General features: G+C 41.1%; 1 protein-coding gene across 7 annotated transcripts in view; it reads right to left on the bottom strand.

Moving 5' to 3' along the window:
* Positions 1-20,817, bottom strand: part of atxn3 (ataxin 3) — a 111,173-nt gene that overhangs the window by 88,832 nt on the left and 1,524 nt on the right. For 6 of the 7 annotated variants that reach the window (XM_033027764.1, XM_033027765.1, XM_033027769.1 and 3 more), the window contains exons 2-6: positions 16,205-16,369; positions 14,068-14,112; positions 5,466-5,551; positions 5,147-5,213; positions 2,485-2,572 (exon numbers count right to left, since the gene is read on the bottom strand). In XM_033027764.1, the coding sequence (XP_032883655.1) occupies positions 2,485-2,572; positions 5,147-5,213; positions 5,466-5,551; positions 14,068-14,112; positions 16,205-16,369 (451 nt within the window). The remainder of the gene's footprint in view (positions 1-2,484; positions 2,573-5,146; positions 5,214-5,465; positions 5,552-14,067; positions 14,113-16,204; positions 16,370-20,817) is intronic. The other variant, XM_033027770.1, reaches the window with a different exon arrangement.

Raw genomic sequence — 20,817 nt, 5'->3', positions numbered from 1 at the left:
ACCTAGTACAAGTGACAATAAAGTATCTTCATCATGTATAACAAAGTGGACGGAATGCCAGTCCTCTATTAGCTTCGTGTGAACTAAGAATTTCATTGTATCCTGCTGTGTATGGCAACAAACTAAACTGAATTAAAATGCTGGACAGTACTGTATCAAGCTTCAAGTGTTGATGAAGCAGACCCTTCCAAACACCTTTTATATCTTGCAGATGATAAAGGCTTTTATGAATCAGGAAGCTAATATAATGATATTATTTATTACTTGTTAACTAAATGACTGAAAGGATGTGAAAGCTATCACTTTGCCATCTATTATTTATTGGGCTTGAATTAAGAACTTTAAATTTAATGCGATGGAAGATTCCCCAAATGCCTTGATAAGAGCAGCTTCAACAACACTCAAGATTATTCATCATAGAGGACATAGCAGCCTGTTTGATAGGTACCCTTTCCACAACCGTTCACTCACTGCAGCACTGGCATGCAATTGTAGCAATCTGTACCATCTGCTGGATGCACTGCAGCAATTCACCTCAACAGCACTTTCCAAACCCACTACCTCTACCAGTTAGTAGGATAAGAACCCAGGAATGAGTAGGTCAACATATGATGAGAGCTTGACAGCACTGGGACTGTACTCGCTGGAGTTTAGAAGAATGAGAGGGGACCTCAATGAAATGTACAGAATAGTGAAAGGCTTCGATAGAGTGGATGTGGAGAGGATATCCACGAGTGGGAGTGTCTCAGAATTAAAGGATGTTCTTTAGGAAGGAGGATGAGAAGAAATTTCTTTAGTCAGAGGGTGGTGAATCTGTGGAATTCTTTGCCACAGATGGCTGTGAAGGCCAAGTCAATGGATATTTTTAAGGCAGAGATGGATTATTGATTAGTACGGGTGTCAGAGGTTATGGGGAGAAGGCAGGAGAATGGGGTTAGGTGGGAGAGATAGATCAGCCATGATTGAATGGCGGAATAGACCACAAAATGGGCTGAATGGCCTAATTCTACTCCTCTCACTTATGATCTTATGAACCACAAAACCATAGGAACACCACCACCTAGAAGTTAACCTCCAAGCAATACACCACCATAACTCAGAGATATATCACCCTTCCTGGGTCAAAATCATGGAACTCTCCACCTAACAGCATTCCGGGTGTGCCCACACCTCAAGCACTGCTGCGGTTCAAGGCAGTAGTTCACCAATGTCCTCTCAAAGGGAAATTATGGATCAGGCAACTAAATGCTGGCTTTCCACATCCCATGAAAGAATTAAAAAAATTAAACCCAAGACACAGAAATAGTTTAGTTTGGAGATACAGCGCGGAAACAGGCCTTTCGGCCCACCTAGTCCGCGCTGGCCAGTGATTCCCGCACACTAACATTATCCTACACACTCTATGGACAATGTACAATTTTACCAAGCCAATTAGCCTACAAACCTGTACGCCTTAGCCCATTAGGCCATCGAGGTCTGCTCCATCTATCATATCAGTTAGAGCATGATCTTACAAGAACATAAACAGCATCCAAAAGCTTCTTTCTAAGTCACACTTTTCCACTGAGAATGATGACCCTAATTCTCTATGTTTAATAACCTATTTATCTCAGCTTGAACACACTCACCCACATTTCTCTAGAATAGGGAATTCTAAAGACCTCCTAGAATATAAATCTCTCATCTCGTGAATGGAATGCCTGAAGGGCCTGTCCCACTTACTCGATTTTTTTCGGCAACTGCCGGTATCTGTCATTAATCGCAGCAGGTTGCCGAAAATCTTCAACATGCTGAGAATCCAGCGTCGACCAGACTCTTTGGGCGACTACTCATGACCAAACAGGCAACATGTTGCAGGGTGACGCCTGTATGGTCATGAGTAGTTGCCCAAAGAGTCGTACCTTTTTCTGGCCACCGCTGGATTTTCAACATGTTGGAAAATTTCGGCGACCTGCTGAGACTATGACGGGTGCCAGCAGTCGCCAAAAAAATTACGTAAGTGGGACAGGCCCTTTAAGCACCCAAACCCTTATTTCGAGACTAAGGTTCCTATTTATCATGCTAAACCTTCTCAAAATTGTGCTGATAGAGATCACATCACATGTTTTTAAATTTGAGAGTATAGATTAAAACTGCATGCGGCTTTATAGATAATTTACTCTGCGCCACATCAAAAGGCAAGACTATTCTTTCTCGTCAGGAAGCTTAAACGGTCCACTATACTCCATGTATGGAATTAACAATAGTTCAATGGTGCTTTATTTATCACATGTGCAACTGCATAGTGAATTTCTTTTGTTGCATATTTACATACGCAGGCACCGCCATGTTTTTGGCACCATTTGGCACCACAAAGCACTGAACAATTGCAGCAAGACTTCCTTCTTTTCCTATTCAAAGCCTGTTGTATCAAAAGCTTTATAGACATTTTCTTTATGCAGATTAATAATAAGATAACTTGCAGGGATGTTGAATAGGGAATACCTTCTTGCTGTAACTGAGCCAGGAATAGAGCGAGGTATGTGTCGGAGATCAATTCTGGACCCGTCAATAAAGAATTCAGGTTAAACCACTGGTCGGAAAAGAAAGCAACAGTTATTTGTTACATCTGTGACACAGTTACTGGAAAGATGAATCGTCTTCACATTAACCCATCTTAAAGTAATTCTAAGTTTACTCCTTATTAGTTTAACTCTGCTAGAAAATACATCAACTGCGCCGCCTAGTGGTAAACTATGCTTGAGAAGTATTTGATGAGTTTGTTAATTTAGACAAAACTGCTTGAATCTTAAGAAATATTACATTTTATTGTTCTTTTCTTTGAAAAGTCTTAATAATTTTTGAACTTAGCCATTCTGAGTGATTATGAATTATTTTAGTGAGTATGGCTAAGTAAGGGGAGTAGTTTAGCCAGCTGTATTATGTTCGGTCTCCTATCCCCATGTTCTGATATTACATGGCAGAGGGCCCTATCAACACGTGGTACATTACCACTGAGGATTAGGTCAGCTTACCCCAGCAAGGTTGTTGGGGGGGGGGGGGTTGGTGAGGTAAATTGCACAAATACATACTTTGTTTTGAGGCTAGCTGATGACCACAAGATTTACCCCATTTAACAAGAGGAGGGAGAGGGGTGGGAAGGAGAGACAATGTAGTCACAACAGTCAAGACCAACTTAACAGATAGATACTAAGCGTGAAATGTTCCTAAAGATTGAATGTTTCACCATGTAGGGAAACTGCCACTTGAGGTAACAGAAAATTTGATTATTCCAATTTATTAAATTAGATTATAAATGCTCCACTTCAAACAACTGAGTTATATAAACGATGGGTTTCTTGCATTTCGTAATAACATTTTTAGGGAGCCTTAAACAAAATAACAATTATGCTGGTTAAAGAAATACTGAAGCAATGGAGAAAGTCAAAGAGGTACATTTCCAGAAAAAATTTAAAAAGTGTGGTGGACAAACGTAAGGCAATGTCAGACTGCAAAACCTTGGTAAATGCAGGCCAATGGGGCAAAAATAAAACAGAGTTAGGATAATCAATAAAAATGCAGAAAGTGGCGTGACAGATGTAAGGTGGAATGGCCAGGAAAGGGTTTAAACGACATGATTAGAAGTTAAGCTTTGAAGTTAAGCTTTGAGGATTAAATTCTTAAGGGGTTGGACAGGCTAGATGCAGGAAGATTGTTCCCGATGTTGGGGAAGTCCAGAACAAGGGGTCACAGCTTAAGGATAAGGGGGAAATCCTTTAAGACCGAGATGAGAAAAACATTTTTCACACAGAGAGTAGTGAATCTCTGGAACTCTCTGCCACAGAGGGTAGTTGAGGCCAGTTCATTGGCTATATTTAAGAGGGAGTTAGATGTGGCCCTTGGGGCTAAAGGGATCAGGGGGTATGGAGAGGGCAGGTACGGGATACTGGGTTGGATGATCAGCCATGATCATATTGAATGGCGGTGCAGGCTCGAAGGGCCGAATGGCCTACTCCTGCACCTATTTTCTATGTATCTATGTATTGAGGAACTGGTGTTATGTGGTATGGGATAATGGCCAGTGCACGATATGATAAAAATTGCAGGTTTTGCTGATGAAAGGTGAAGGATTTGAACTTAGTAACACAGCATGAAAACAGGCTCTTCGGCCCACAGAGTCCACGCTGACCATTGATCACCCGTACACTTGTTCTAAACTAACAAGGTAAGGAGGTAAAGCTTTTCCCACTGAGAGTAGGGAAGATTCAAACAAGGGGACATGACTTGAGAATTAAGGGACTGAAGTTTAGGGGTAACATGAGGGGGAACTTCTTTACTCAGAGAGTGGTAGCTGTGTGGAATGAGCTTCCAGTGAAGGTGGTGGAGGCAGGTTCGTTTTTATCATTTAAAAATAAATTGGATAGTTATATGGATGGGAAAGGAATGGAGGGTTATGGTCTGAGCGCAGGTATATGGGACTAGGGGAGATTATGTGTTCGGCACGGACTAGAAGGGTCGAGATGGCCTGTTTCCGTGCTGTAATTGTTATATGGTTATATGGTTATATGGAGGGAAAAGATGTTTGGTTCCTTTCATATTTATTTGATGATACTCTGGAGTCTGGGCCAAGGGGAAGTGCTGAATTATTGTAGGTAGACACAAAATGCTGGAGTAACTCAGCGGGTGAGGCAGAATCTCTGGGGAGAAGGAATGGGCGACGTTTCGGGTCGAGATCCTTCTTCAGACTGAAATACTGTGATCGGTCGTGCCGAAAGCTGCAGATAATATACCATGCCACAGTGAATATCATTAGTCTGTTTAGTTAGGGGCATTTTGATACTGTGAGGGGGAGCACAACCTGGTTTAGGTGAAAGACAACCAACTTAACGCATTTTTGTAGCAATATTTTAAAATTCCGCAATCTTCACAAAGAAACAAATTTATTTTCACAATTCAATTAAATGAAGATTTTTGAGATAGAAGTAATTCAAACTACAGCACTGTAAAGTCTAGCAAACTATTAGTGGAGCGTATTTTTAAAAATATTTTTAGTGGTCAAATAGAAATAAACAATCATTGGAAATATTGGAAAGGGAATGCTCTAATTTTTCCTGATTGTGAGAATGGAAATTCCATACTAATTATTTAATGTCAAAGAGTAAACTACCTGATTTCCTAATTTTCGTACTGTAAACCAATGTTCTTTGTAGTTGCATATAAATGCCCTTTCAATTCTGTGGAAACAACAAACATATAGATAGACCGTAAACCATTTCACAAGGAATTTATTGAAAGTATCAATTTAATTTTTTCAAAATGCCTACTTCCAAACAAAATGGCTATTGTTTATTTGTGAGTTTTAAGAGCATAATTTGCAAATCTGAGTCCAAATTCTGAAAATTAAAATTAAGCCGCATTAACAATAATTATAATTTCAATCAAAGAAATAATGAAAACACACTGTGTTTATATATAATGTGTCTTACATTGGATCAATCCTTAATCGCTGATATTCTGGGCTGTTGAAGAGGGTAATCTCTAACCCCCAGACTCTCAAGGCACTACTAATCACCTGTAGAAATAACATTTATTTGAAAGTGTTTTGGATTTTACATAAATACAATGCAGCCCATTTAAAATACATAATTCTACTAGCAACAGCTGTTGTAATGCACAGAAATGTAAGCATTAAAATATATTTATCAATAAACCTCTATTGGTTTCATATTTTGGACATTAATGCATCAATCAGCCCCTTCCCTCCCATATAACAATTCGGAATACAATCTGTGCGGAACTTTTAATTATTTTCTCTGTGGAAATGACTTCACTGGCTTCTGTGACCTTTCTATAAACATGTTATAAATAGTATGGCAAATTAGACATTTTCTTCCAAATGTATGAACAGTGCAAATACAAGTTTCCCAAATGCAATTTTCCAATACCTCTTCAGCACTACTGAAAGCACTTGCACAAGTACCCAAGAATAGGCCCTTGAATCTGTTTTACTATGGATAAAGGAGAGAATTCAGGATAAAGGAGGGAATTTGTGCTTGGAGTCTGGGGATGTGAGCACAAGGTATTACACAAGTTTTCACTAAAGAGAAGGACATGGAGGACAGTGAGATCCATGTGGAGATTACTAACAAACAAAGGAAGTTTAGGATTAAGCAGGAGGGGCTGTTGGGGTTCTTGAAGACTTTTAGGGTGGATAAATCCCCAAGACCTGATGGGATCTATTTTAAGTTATTAAGAGATTGCAGGAGCCTTGACAAAGATCTTTGTGCCTTCTCCAGCTACAGGCAAGGTCCTGGAGGACTGGAGAGTAGCTTAAGTTGCTCCATTGTTTCAGAAGGGAACTAGAGAGAATTCAAGGAGTTATAGGTCAGAGCACATCACATTACTGGTAGGGAAGCTATTCGAGAGGATTCTTTGGGATCAAATTTACTTTGGAAGAAAATGGGTGAACTGGGGACAGTCAGCATGGCTTTGTGCATGGCAGGTTGTGTCATACTAACCTGATCATGTTTTTTGAAGAGGGAACAAAGGTGATCGATGAGGGTAGGGTGGTGGATGTTGTCTACATGATTTTAGTAAGGTATTTGGTAAAGTCCCCCATGGTAAATTGATGCAGAAGATTAAGATACTCAGGATTAAGAGTGACTTTGTCATATGGATTCAGAACTGGCTTACTGAGAGGACAGAGGGTAGTAATGGAAGGACAATATTCAGCTGGAGATTTGTGACCAGTGGAGTTTTGCAGGGATCTGTGCTGGGACCTCTGCGGTTTGTGACATATGTAAATGACTTAGACGTAAATGTAGACGAGTTGGTTAATACGTTTGCAAATAATATTAAGATTGCTGGGGTCGTGGACTGTGAGAAAGGCTGTCAAAATATACAGCGGGTTATTGATCAGCTACAGAAATGGGCGGAGAAACAGCAGATGGAGTTTAATTTGGGCAATTGTGAGGCGTGGCACTTTGGGAGGTGAAATGTAAGTGTAGAATGTATAATTAATGGATGAGCCTTAGCAGCGTTGATGTATAGAAGGCTTTTTGAATCCAAGTCCAGAACTCCCTGAAAGTGGCAACACAAGTTGATAAGAGTGGTAAAGAAGGCATTTAGTATGCTTGCTTTCATCGATAGGGGAATTGAGTATAAGTGTTCGGCACAGAGATTGTGGGCAGAAGGACCTGTACTTGTACTGTGCTGTTCTATATTCTGTGTGTGATATATTGTAGTAAACCCCAATAAAAGGTTAATCTGTCTTGAAATTGTCCACTGCCTCAATTTTGTTACAAGCCATGATAAAGAGAGAAGGGGAGAGCGTGGCGAGATCTGTCTATACTAATGGTTCCCCTTGTTTTCACTCGTCAATAGTATGATTCTAAGTTTCAAATAATGTCCTTTTTCATTATGTTCATTCACAGGATGCAGATGGCACTTGAAACACGGACATTTATTGTCCATTCTTAACTATCCCTGACCTAGGCAGACAGTTAAGTGTGAACCGCATTGATTGGTCTGGAATCACACATCGGCCAAAACAGGAAAGAATGGCACATTTCCTTCCCCAAAGGACATTTGTGGCTTTTTAAAACAATCCAGTATTTTTATGGCTATCACTATCTTTATCAAAAACTAGATTTTTCCCATTAAATTGAAGATTTAGTTTAGTTTTTAATTTTATAGACACAGCATGGAAAAAGGCCCTTTAGCCCAATGAGTCCACACCCACCAGCTAATTCTATCCTACACACTAGGGACAATTTACAAAAGCCAGTTAACATACAAACTTAGACACAAAAAGCTGGAGTAACTCAGCGGGACAGGCAGCATCTCTGGAGAGAAGGAATGGGTATGAATAACATACAAATAGACACACATTTTGTATGTTATATACAAATTCCAAGTTTAATATAACATACAAAACAAGTTTGTATGAATAACATACAAACTTGCATATCTTTAGAATGCGGGAGGAAAGCTGAGCACATGGAGAATGTGCTAACTGCGTACAATATAAATCGCCCTAGCTGCAATGGAAGCTCAAAGTCATCTCTGGATCGATCATTCAAAACCCTGGCTGCTAGTCCATAAGTTAACCACTTGCTACTGTGCCTTTAGGGGAGATAAATGTTCACTTTAAAAAACATATATTCTAACAATCTTTGTAAATGTGGGTAATGCCGGCAAGGCCAGTATTTATTGCCCATCCTTGATTATTCTTGAGAAGGATTTGAGCCAAATTCTTGTACTATTGCAATCCTCTCAGTGAAAGTACTCCCACATTGTTATTATAGAATCAAAGTGAAAGAGCTATAAAGCCAAGAAACTGCCCCTACAGTCCAACTCGTACAGACTGACTAAGTTACTTAACGCAGCTAGTCACAATTACTTGCCTGCAACTAGCCCATAAATTTCCAAACCTCTCCTATCCATGAATATGTCTACATGTTTTTTAAATGTTGCAATTGCTAACCATAACCTCTACCACTGCCTCTGACAGCTTGTTCTATCTACACATCACCCTCTTTGGGAAAATGCTGCCCCTTAGGTCTCTTTCCCCTTAACTTAAACCTATCCTTTCTAGTTTTTGAATCCTCTACTCTGGGGAAAAGATTATGGTTATTCACCTTAGCTACACCCCTCATTATTATATAAACCTCAGTCAGGTCACACCTCAGCCTCCTACATTCCACGGAAATTGTTGGAGCCCTGACAAAGTTATTTTAAAATCTTCACCCGCCACTGTTGAAGTGAAAACATGCTTTTTTAATTCAAGAAAGGGAGTAGGGTTAAGTCTGGCACAGATCTGGGTGACAAATTCTGGTGGATAAGATTAATCTACACATGGAAAGGCAAGGATTAAATACAGATACTAGCCATGGCTTTGTTAGAGGGAATATTCTTTCCAACCAAATTGATTGAATTTCTCAAAGAAATGACAAAACACATTGATGCATTGCAATTGATATAGACTACATGGAGTTTAGTAAGACCCAGTGTGTTAAAGGTAGTGCAGGAATTAGCATCTGGTGAGCCAGATGATGAACCAATGGGGGTTTCCAAATAGTCAGCTAGTGGATGATCACAATGTTACTATAATGTAACAGGGGAATCAGTGTTGGGATCTTATGTATTTTAATAATTTGAACATGAAACTAGGAGTTATGATCAGTTAGTTAACAAATTACCCATAAAATGTTAATGGTGAGAAAGATTGTCAAAGGCAGCAAGATGGTATTGATCAGTTGATTAGATGAGCAGGTAAATGGCACGGAATTTAATCCTGATAAATGAGATGCATTTCAGGAGGACTTGTAAGTGCAGGACATATACAATGAATGGAAGGATTCCAGTGAATATTGAAGAATAGAAAAAACCTCAGTGCACGAGTCCAAAGATCTCAGATTATGCATTACCGATAGGAAAGACGGGCTCGCTAGTGCAGACCAGCGGCATCGGCACCTAGTTTTAAAGTGAAACAACACTAAATGCTGGAGTAACTCAGCTGACTGAATCAGTCACCTATCTGTGTTCTCAAGAGATCCTGACCCACCGAATTCCTCCAGCACTTTGTGTCCTTTCGGGGGGTGAAGAAGGGCTCGCTGGTGCACCTTGCGAGTCTGGAGTGGGGTCAGAGGTCAAGGGTCCAAGCAGCCAGGGAGATGGTGTGAGCCGGGATGGATCGGCAGGTCATTCTATTCACATTCAATTTACATTTTATATTTGCTTTATTTAGGTTTATGGCCCATGGTGCTTTAGAGAGACGAGGTGTCGATAGCGGGGCTGGGGTGTGTGTCGTTTCATTATCACGTGACCTCTGTTGGTCCAGAAAATCGGATAATCCAGAAAGACTCTGGAACCAAGGGTGCTGGAAAATAAGTGTTCAACCTTTATTAGCATCTACAACACGAATGATCAAAACTGTTAATCCCATGCAACCACCTGTTTCAGTTCTTTAGGGTTAGTTCTGTCTGCAGATTACTTTTATCTATTGCATGTATCTAAAGATGTGGCTACCTTGGAACTATAAACTACATGGCAATATTTAATAAATCAATAACAAAAGTAAATATAATCCTTCCTCATCAATTTAGATTGGCATGCAGAAAATGGGCAATCAGGGGTTGAAGGGTAGAAACATAGAAAATAGGTGCAGAAGTAGGCCATTCGGCCCTTCGAGCCAGCACCGCCATTCAATATGATCATGGCTGATCATCCAAAATTAGTACCCTGTTCCGGCTTTTCCCCCATATCCCTTGATTCCTGTAGCCCTTAAGAGCTAAATTGAACTCTCTCTTGAAATCATCCAGTGAATTGGCCTCCACTGCCTTCTGTGGCAGAGAATTCCACAGATTCACAACTCTCTGGGTGAAAAGATTTTTCCTCATCTCAGTCCTAAATGGCCGGCCCCTTATTCTTAAGCTGTGACCCCTGGTTCTGGATTCCCCCAACATCGGGAATTTATTTCCTGCATCTATCCTGTCCAATCCTCTAAGAATTTTATATTTCAATAAATACCCTCTCATCCTTCTAAATTACCAGCGAATACAAGCCTAATCGACCCATTCTTTCATCATACGTCAGTCGCCATCCCGGGAATTAATGGCAGATGCAGTATAATGTGGATAAATATGAGGTTATCCACTTTGGTGGCAAAAACAGGAAAGTAGACTATTATCTGAATGGTGGATGATTAGGAAAAGGGGAGATGCAACGAGACCTGGGTGTCATGGTACACCAGTCATTAAAGTAGGCATGCAAGTGCAGCAGGCAGTGAAGAAAGCGAATGGTATGTTAGCATTCATAGCAAAAGGATTTGAGTATAGGAGCATGGAGATTCTACTGCAGTTGTACAGGGTATTGGTGAGACCACACCTGGAGTATTGCATACAGTTTTGGTCTCCTAATCCGAGGAAAGACGTTCTTGCGATAGAGGGAGTACAGAGAAGGTTCACCAGACTGATTCCTGGGATGTCAGGACTTTCATATGAAGAAAGGATAGGCTTGTACTCGCTAGAATTTAGAAGATTGAGGGGGGATCTTATAGAAACGTACAAAATTCTTAAGGGGTTGGACAGGCTAGATGCAGGAAGATTGTTCCCGATGTTGGGGAAGTCCAGAACAAGGGGTCACAGTTTAAGGATAAGGGGGAAATCTTTTAGGACCAAGATGAGAAAAACATTTTTCACACAGAGAGTGGTGAATCTCTGGAATTCTCTGCCACAGAAGGTAGTTGAGGCCAGTTCATTGGCTATATTTAAGAGGGAGTTAGATGTGGCCCTTGTGGCTAAAGGTATCAGGGGGAATGGAGAGAAGGCAGGTACAGGATACTGGCGGTGCAGGCTCGAAGGGCTGAATGGCCTACTCCTGCACCTATTTTCTATGTTTCTATGTTAACCTGGTGAACCTATGCTGCACTCCCTCAAAAGCAATAATGTCGTTCCTCAAATTAGGAGACCAAAATTACACACAATACTTCAGGTGCGGTCTCATCAGGGTCCTGTACAACTGCAGTAGGGCCAACTTGCTCCTAAACTCAAATCCTCTCGCAATGAAGGCCAATTGGCTTTCTTCACTGCCTGCTGTGCCTTCATGCTTACTTTCAGTGACTGATGTACAAGGACACCCAGATAATGTTGCACCTCCCAATCTCCTAATCGGACACCATCTGCCTTCCTGTTCTTGCCACCAAAGTGGATAATCCTCACATTTATCCACATTATACTGCATATGCCATGCTTCTGCCTACTCACCCAACCTATCCAAGTGACCCTGCAGCCTCATAGCATTCCTCCTCGCAGCTCACACTGCCACCCAGCTTTGTGTCATCCGCAAAATTAGAGATGTTACATTTAATTCCCTCGTCTAAATCGTTAATATATATTGTAAACAACTGGGGGCCCAGCACCGAGCCTTGCGGCACCCCACTAGTCACTACCTACCATTCTGAAAAGGACCCGTTAATTCCTACTCTTTGCTTCCTGTCTGCCAACCAGTTCTCTATCCATGACAATACCCTGCCCCCAATACCACGTGCTCTAATTTTGCACACTAATCTCTTGCGTGGGACCGGTGTCAAAGGTTTTTTGAAAGTCCAGATACACCACATCCACTGGTTCTCCCTTATCCATTCTACTTGTTACATCCTCAAGAAATTCCAAAAGATTAGTCAAGCATGATTTCCCCATCATATATCCATGCTGACTTTGATCAATCCCGTCACTGCTTTCCAAATGCATTGCTATAACATCTTTAATAATCGACTACAGCATCTTCCCCACTACTGATTTAAGGCTAACTGGTCTATAATTCCGTTTTCTCTCTCCCTCCTTTCTTAAAAAGTGGAATTACATTGGCTACCCTCCAGTCCACAGGAACTGATCCCAGAGTTGAGAGAACATTGGAAAATGATCACCAATGCATCCACGATTTCTAGGGCCACCTCCTTGGTACTCTGGGATGCAGACCATCGGGCCCGGGGGATTAATCTGCCTTCAGTCCCAACAATTTACCCAACACCATTTTCTGACTAATGTGGATTCCCTTCAGTTCCTCCCTCCCACTAGATCCTCAGTCCCCCAGTATATCTGGGAGATTGTTTGTGTCTTCCTTAGTGAAGACAGAACCAAAACATTCATTTAACTGTTCCGCCATTCCTTGTTTCCCATTGTAAATTCACCTGTCTCTGACTTAGGGACCTACATTCGTCTTCACTAATCTTTTCCTTTTTACATACCTATAGAAACTTTTACAAGTCAGTTTTTATATTCCCCGCAAGCTTTCTTTCATGTTCTTTTTCCCCCCTCTCAATTAACCCCTTTGTCGTCCTCTGTTGAGTTTTAAATTTCTCCCAGCCCTCTGGTTTGCCGCTTCTTCTGGCCAATTGATATGCCTCTTCCTTGGATTTAATACTATCCTTTACTTCCCTCGTCAGCCACGGTTGAGCCGCCCGTCCCAGTTTTATTTTTTCGCCAGATAGGAATGAACAATTTCTGGAGTTCATCCATGCGGTATTTAAATCTTCACCATTGCATCTTCACTGTCAACCCTTTAAGTATAGTTAGCCAGTCTATCCCAGCCAATTCCCGTCTCATACCTTCAAAGTCAGGTTCAAGTTCAGGACCCTAGTCTCTGAATTAACCATGTCACACTCTATCCTAATGCAGAATTTCACCATATTATGGTCACTGTTGCCCAAGGGCCTTGCACAACAAGATTGCTAACTAATCCTTCCTCATTACACAATACCCAATCTAGGATGGCCTGCCCTCTAGGCGGTTCCTCTACATATTGGTTTAAAATCCCATCCCGTATACATTCCAGGAAATCTTCCTCCTCAGCACTGTTTCCAATTTGGTTGGCCCAATCTATATGTAGATTAAAATTACGCATGTTAACCGCTGTGCCTTTGCTACAAGCATCTCTAATTTCCTGCTTGATGCTATCCCCAACCACCGTACTGCTGTTTGGTGGTCTGTATCCAACCTACAGATGATGTTTCTATCTGCCGTGACTATTTCGCAGTTCTACCTATACTGATTCTACAGCATCCAAGCAAATGTCTCTCCTTGCTATTGCATTCATCTCCTCTTTAACCAACAATGCCACCCCACCTCCTCTTCATTTCTGTCTATTCTTCCTGAACCCCAGCATGTTTAGCTCCCAGCCTTGGTCACCTTGGAGCCATGTCTCTGTAACTCCAACTCTATCATATCCTTTAACTACTAACTGCGCATTCAATTCATCCACCTTATTTTGAATGCTCCTTGCATTAAGGCACAAAGCTTTCAGGTTAGTTTTTCTTATCTCCCTTCTACCTTTTGCTTCTGTCCTCCTTTTATGGCCCTGTCTCCTTGCATTGGGTCCCATCCTCCTGCCTGCCCTGTTAGTTTAAACGTGATGTTTCCTCCACTTTCTTTCCGGTTAGCTGCACGGATATGCGTCCACGTTGTTGACTCCACCTCCCCACTTTTAAGTTTAAACCTACCCGTATAGCACTAGCAAACCTGCCTGCCAGAATAAAATTAAATTTATATTTAAAAGTAACAGGTCACTGGCATAAAATTAGATACTTACTTGAATTGAAAAGAATCCACTATCATCCATATTCCCTGACGGTTGCTTTAAAATGAGAGAGAGTTTGTAAAGATGGGATAATACAAACATTCATCGTACTGTGACTAAAAATGCACAATGCTAAATGCCAAACATAGAATTTCAATATCGGACTTATTTTATCAAACAGAGCTGAAAGCATCAATGTGGGAATAATATTTCAACAATATACATAATCAATATTGCAGTTATAAACCTGATCTTTACATCGAAAATAAATTATTATTGTAGTTGCGGCACCAAAATGCACAGTTAAAATTTCATTTTAAAAACAGAAGTTACTCAGAAGAACCCAACTCTATACTCTGAATTTCTTCTCATGAACCTGACACCAAGTATAAAGTCTGAAGAATGGTCTTGGACCCGAAACGTTGCCCATTTCCTTCGCTCCATAGATGCTGCATCACCCGCTGAGTTTCTCCAGCATTTTTGTCTACCAAGTATAAACATTCTTTTTGAAGGGGATATATTTATGGACTGCTGCCCCAGATTGACAAAGTAAAGCAAGTTCACAGAATAATGAATTTAGTTAGCGTGTATGTTTAGTGTTGCACAATCACTTCGATCAAGCAAGTTTCAAATCAAATAATTTGCTCATCTCAATCATTTGTTAAAATGGTAAACGGAAACTCCACTGTAAAGTGGTGAATACATTTTATTTATCTTCATCTCCCATATAATGTATTTCTGTTCTCAGTTGCTTTTCAGAGAAGATATTAAGGAAAGAGGGGAATGAGAAGTCATTTGAGATACTCATAAGCACCCACTAAAGACAATACAAGGATATTGCTAGAAATAGCAGGATGGTGCGTGGAGACAACTGCATCCATCCACAACTACTGCAATTCAGAAAAATCCACCAAACTACTCTTTGCTTTGTTGGTTTGGATTATATTACTATAACAATCTGAAATCATTGGTTAATTATTTAATTATACTGCACTGAAAGTGACTTTCCCCGTTTATGCAAATATGCAGCCATATATCATTTTTCATTACTTTGAATTGCTTCTCTGCAGGCAAAAACAAACCCATAGTCATAGAGTGATACAGTGTGGAAACAGGCCCTTTGGCCTACTCAACCTCTCCCGACAGCATAGACCCTCTAGCCCTTGCAATATCCTAGTAAATCTTCTCTGTACCCTTTCTAGCTTGATAACATCTTTTCTATAGCATGGTGCCCAGGACGGAACACAATACTCTAAATGCAGCCTTACCAACGACTTACCAACTGCAATATGACCTCCGAACTTCTATACTCAATACTGATGAAGGCCAATGTGCCAATCACCTTTTTGACCACCATATCTACCTGCGACTTCACCTTTAAGGAACCATGCACCTGCACTCCTAGATCCCTCTCCTCTACAACATTCCCCAGAGCCCTACCATTACTAGGAGCAAGGAGGTCCTACTGCAGTTGTACAGGGCCCTGGTGAGACCGCACCGGAGTAGTGTGTGCAATTTTGGTCTCCTAATTTGAGGAAGGACATTATTGCTATTGAGGGTGTGCAGCATAAGTTCACCAGGTTAATTCCCAGGATGGCGGGACTGACATATGATGAAAGAATGGGCCGACTGGGCTTGTATTCACTGGAATTTAGAAGGATGAAAGGGGAACTTATAGAAACACATGAGATTCTTAAAGGGTTGGACAGGCTAGATGCAGGAAAAAAATTCCCAAAGTTGGGGGAGTCCAGAACCAGGGGTCACAGTTTAAGAATAAGGGGTATGCCTATTAGGACTGAGTTATGGAAAAACATCTTCACTCAGAGTTGTGAATCTGTGGAATTTTCTGCCACGGATTCACCGGATGTTTTCAAGAGAGAGATTTAGCTCTTAGCGCTAAAGGAATTAAGGGATATGGGGAAAAAGCAGGAACGGGGTACTGATTTTAGATGATCAGCTCGAAGGGCCAAATGGCCAACTGCTGGACCTATTCTTCTATGTTTCTATGTTTCATTCACTGTGTAGGTCCTGCCCATGTTAGACCCACAACTGTTTGACTTGGAGTTGAGTTGTTAAAATCTAGTTATTGCAAAAGTCTATTTGAAACAATAGAAGTAAACACAGGTTTGATTTAAGACACAACTTTTACCTGTAAAAATATTTTGTATTCTTCTGTGGTAGTTCCCCCCTCTGCCATTCTTGCTCGCTCTTCTTCATCCAATTGTTGTGCAATTGTAGACAGATCTATGGGGCTGAAGTACTCACCCTGAAGCAAATTGTTGAGGCAATGTTGAGCACAGAGAGACCCTTCTTGCTGCAGGATCAAGCAGAATAAAGCACATAAGATTTTCATGTAAACTCTGGGAGCAGTGTCCCTTGGCGCATTCTGAAAATGTCACCAATTCTTAAAAAGACTCATTGCTTGGTCATTAAAAGACACATCTTAATCTAATTTTTTAAATCTTACAGTGGAGATTAAAAAACAAACAAATTGCAATTCAATCTTCTTACCAAGATGGATTAAAGCTAAACGTGGTACTTTTTATGGCTTAAAAGCTGGGGTATGTTAAAAGCTTCCTTAAAGAAGTGCAACATCCTCATTGACTCCCAGGAACATCTGGCCCACGACTGCTCAAAAGGGAAAAGCAGCATTCAGGATAAAGTGGCCTTGCTTTAGAAACACATGAAACCTCTGAATCAAAAGAGCACAGTACCTCACAAACTATGCTACAGTACCTCACAAACTATGCTCAGGCCTTGTCTGTCAGCCACCACCTGCCCATTCGTGGAACAGTCTGCAGTTACCAGGCTCATAAAATCACTCAGAACTCACTAAACTGAAGAGGTAGCAGGACAATCCTCAGGGACCAGCTAAGAAAAGCAACACCAACTCTGGCATGCTGCACTAATTACCTGGAATCGCAGATTGTATGATGAAAAATTACTTGTTATAGTTTTGTGGCATGTACTAGATGTAGCAGCAGCACTAAAGAGATCCACCATAAACAGTAAGTAGTACATCTCACTAATTCATTAATTCATAAGATAATTACAAATAAATTAACAGTGAGATTAGGGCACAGGCATTATCCTTAGTCCATTACCCTACTCACTGAACCAAATAGAATAACTTGTTTAGAGACTCCAAAAAATCTTGTTAATAGCAATTATTCAATTGAGGTTATTGCACACAAACTGTAAGCACTGCGAAGTTGAAGCACATTTCTAAGGCACAGGCTAACCAGATGAATAAGTGAAGCAAAGTAAATTAAACAACTATCATGCCTCTGCCGTCTCTGGAGAATTGGCAAATTAATCAACCAAGCTTAGAGATTCCTAACAGTCCATTTCTCCAAAACAAATCTTTCTCTATAATCAATTGTTAGCAAACTTGTGATGTCAGGACTGTCTTATGAAGAAAGACTGGATAGACTTGGTTTATACTCTCTAGAATTTAGGAGATTGAGAGGGGATCTTATAGAAACTTATAAAATTCTTAAGGGGTTGGACAGGCTAGATGCAGGAAGATTGCTCCCGATGTTGGGGAAGTCCAGGACAAGGGGTCACAGCTTAAGGATAAGGGGGAAATCCTTTAAAACCGAGATGAGAAGAACTTTTTTCACACAGAGAGTGGTGAATCTCTGGAACTCTCTGCCACAGAGGGTAGTCGAGGCCAGTTCATTGGCTATATTTAAGAGGGAGTTAGATGTGGCCCTTGTGGCTAAGGGGATCAGAGGGTATGGAGAGAAGGCAGGTACGGGATACTGAGTTGGATGATCAGCCATGATCATATTGAATGGCGGTGCAGGCTCGAAGGGCCGAATGGCCTACTCCTGCACCTAATTTCTATGTTTCTATGTTTCACAAATAACTATAGTATTTATACATCTCATCCCATGGAACAGATAGCCTCCAGTTTATAAATGCACTATTTATACATATAGACTGGGGAAATAGATTTGCCGCTGCTACTGAGTTGCAGACAACTGTTCGTTACGCCAAACTCAGGAAGAATCCATTCCAGGTAACACAAAAGGCGTGGCACGGTGGCGTAGCGGTAGAGTTGCAGCCTTTCAGCGCCAAAGACCCAGGTTCGACCCTGACTACATGTGGAGTTTGTATGGAGTATGTACGTTCTCCCCGTGAGCTACATGGGTTTTCGCCGGGATCTTCGGTTTCCTCCCACACTCCCAAAGACGTCCAGTTTTGTAGGCTAATTGGCTTTGGTAAAAATTGTACATTGTCCCTCGTGTGTGTAGGATACTGTTAATGTGCAGGGATCGCTGGTCGGCGTGGACACGGTGAGCTGAAAGGCCCGTCCCATGCTGCATCGCTTAACTAAACTAAAGTAACCAGTTTGCAAATTATAGAAACATAGAAAATAGGTGCAGGAGTAGGCCATTCAGCCCTTCGAGCCTGCACCGCCATTCAATATGATCATGGCTGATCATCCAACTCAGTATCCTGTACCTGCCTTCTCTCCATACCCCCTGATCCCTTTAGCCACAAGGGCCACATCTAACTCCCTCTTAAATATAGCCAATGAAGTGGCTTCAACTACAATCTGTGGCAGAGAATTCCAAAGATTCACCACTCTGTGTAAATATTTTTTTCTCATCTCAGTCCTAAAAGATTTCCCCCTTATCCTTAAACTGTGACCCCTTGTTCTGGACTTCCCCAACATCGGGAACAATCTTCCTGCATCTAGCCTGTCCAACCCCTTAAGAGTTTTGTACGTTTCTATAAGATCCCCCCTCAATCTTCTAAATTCTAGCGAGTACAAGCCGAGTCTATCCAGTCTTTCTTCATGTGAAAGTCCTGACATCCCATGAATCAGGCTGGTGAACCTTCTCTGTACTCCCTCTATGGCAAGAATGTCCTTCCTCAGATTAGGAGACCAAGACTGTACACAATACTCCAGGTGTGGTCTCACCAAGACCCTGTATAACTGCAGTAGAACCTCCCTGCACCTATACTCAAATCCTTTTGCTATGAATGCTAACATACCATTCGCTTTCTTCACTGCCTGCTGCACCTGCATGCCTACTTTCAATGACTGGTGTACCATGACACCCAGGTCTCGTTGCATCTCCCCTTTTCCTAATCGGCCACCATTCAGATAATAGTCAACTTTCCTGTTTTTGCTACCAAAGTGGATAACCTCACATTTATCCACATTATACTGCATCTGCCATGCATTTGCCCACTCACCCAGCCTATCCAAGTCACCTTGCAGCCTCCTAGCATCCTCCTCACAGCTAACACTGCCCCCCAGCTTCGTGTCATCCGCAAACTTGGAGATGTTGCATTCAATTCCCTCGTCCAAATCATTAATATATATTGTAAATAGCTGGGGTCCCAGCACTGAGCCTTGCGGTACCCCACTAGTCACTGCCTGCCATTCTGAAAAGGACCCATTTACTCCTACTCTTTGCTTCCTGTCTGCCAGCCAGTTCTCTATCCACATCAATACTGAACCCCCAATACCGTGTGCTTTAAGTTTGTATACTAATCTCTTATGTGGGACCTTGTCGAAAGCCTTCTGAAAGTCCAGATATAACATCCCCTGGTTCTCCCTTATCCACTCTACTAGTTACATCCTCGAAAAATTCTATAAGATTCGTCAGACATGATTTACCTTTCGTAAATCCATGCTAACTTTGTCCAATGATTTCACCACTTTCCAAATGTGCTGCTATCCCATCTTTAATAACCGACTCTAGCAGTTTCCCCACTACCGATGTTAGACTAACTGGTCTGTAATTCCCCGTTTTCTCTCTCCCTCCCTTTTTAAAAAGTGGGATTACATTAGCTACCCTCTAATCCTCAGGAACTACTCCAGAATCTAAAGAGTTTTGAAAAATTATCACTAATGCATCCACTATTTCTGTGGCTACTTCCTTAAGTACTCTGGGATGCAGCCTATCTGGCCCTGGGCATTTATCGGCCTTTAATCCATTCAATTTACCTAACACCACTTCCCGGCTAACCTGGATTTCACTTATTTCTAGAGACAAGCTGTGCACATCAGAAACTGTGTCCTTTTTTTAAACCTGATATGGCATTTAAAACCTTGTCTGCAGAAAAATCTTATTTCAAGAGTATCATGCAATACCTAAAATAGGCTTGGGTGAAATTTGTTCATTTCATCTTTATTATTAATAATGGCAAATCCAAATTTAACAGGCTTCTCTGGAGTGGTTACCATCATTGATGATTGTCTAGCCATTCTTTAGGGAGTCTGTGCCTCTGGTGGATCAGGAGACATGTTGATAGTATTTTGATACTGAGATGGCCTAGTTGAAGCACCTGGCAATGATGAACAAAGCCTCAGAGTACTCAGCTTCAAGGCTATCATCAGTAGCAGTGTTTAGATCATCCGGTGAAAGCTTAATGTCTGGACGGGGTGGAATGTTAACTGATACTTATTCGTTTTTTGTCAATGTTCTAAATGATGCTGAAATCCAGCTTTGATGCATGTTGAAATTTGAATTAAAAATGAGATGATGTGCCAAACCTGACATGATATTTTAACAAAGAATCTTGATATGATATACAACGCAGAAATTGAGCATTTAGTATAAATAGTCTGTGCCAAATAGTTTTTCACCGAGACTTTGCATTGTAATATTCTGACTCAAAAATGCTCCATATTGACAGCTAACTAACCTTGTTATGTTCATTAATAATTATCAGCATTTCCAGAATTACATTGGACTCTACCAATGCCATAATATATTGAAGAACAAAGTATCTTCCTCA

This window comes from Amblyraja radiata, chromosome 9 (genome assembly GCF_010909765.2).
Source record: "Amblyraja radiata isolate CabotCenter1 chromosome 9, sAmbRad1.1.pri, whole genome shotgun sequence".
In the NCBI taxonomy this organism is placed as follows: domain Eukaryota; kingdom Metazoa; phylum Chordata; class Chondrichthyes; order Rajiformes; family Rajidae; genus Amblyraja; species Amblyraja radiata.
Note: the sequence above shows the minus strand (reverse complement) of the source record. Positions and strands in the feature narration are given on the sequence as shown.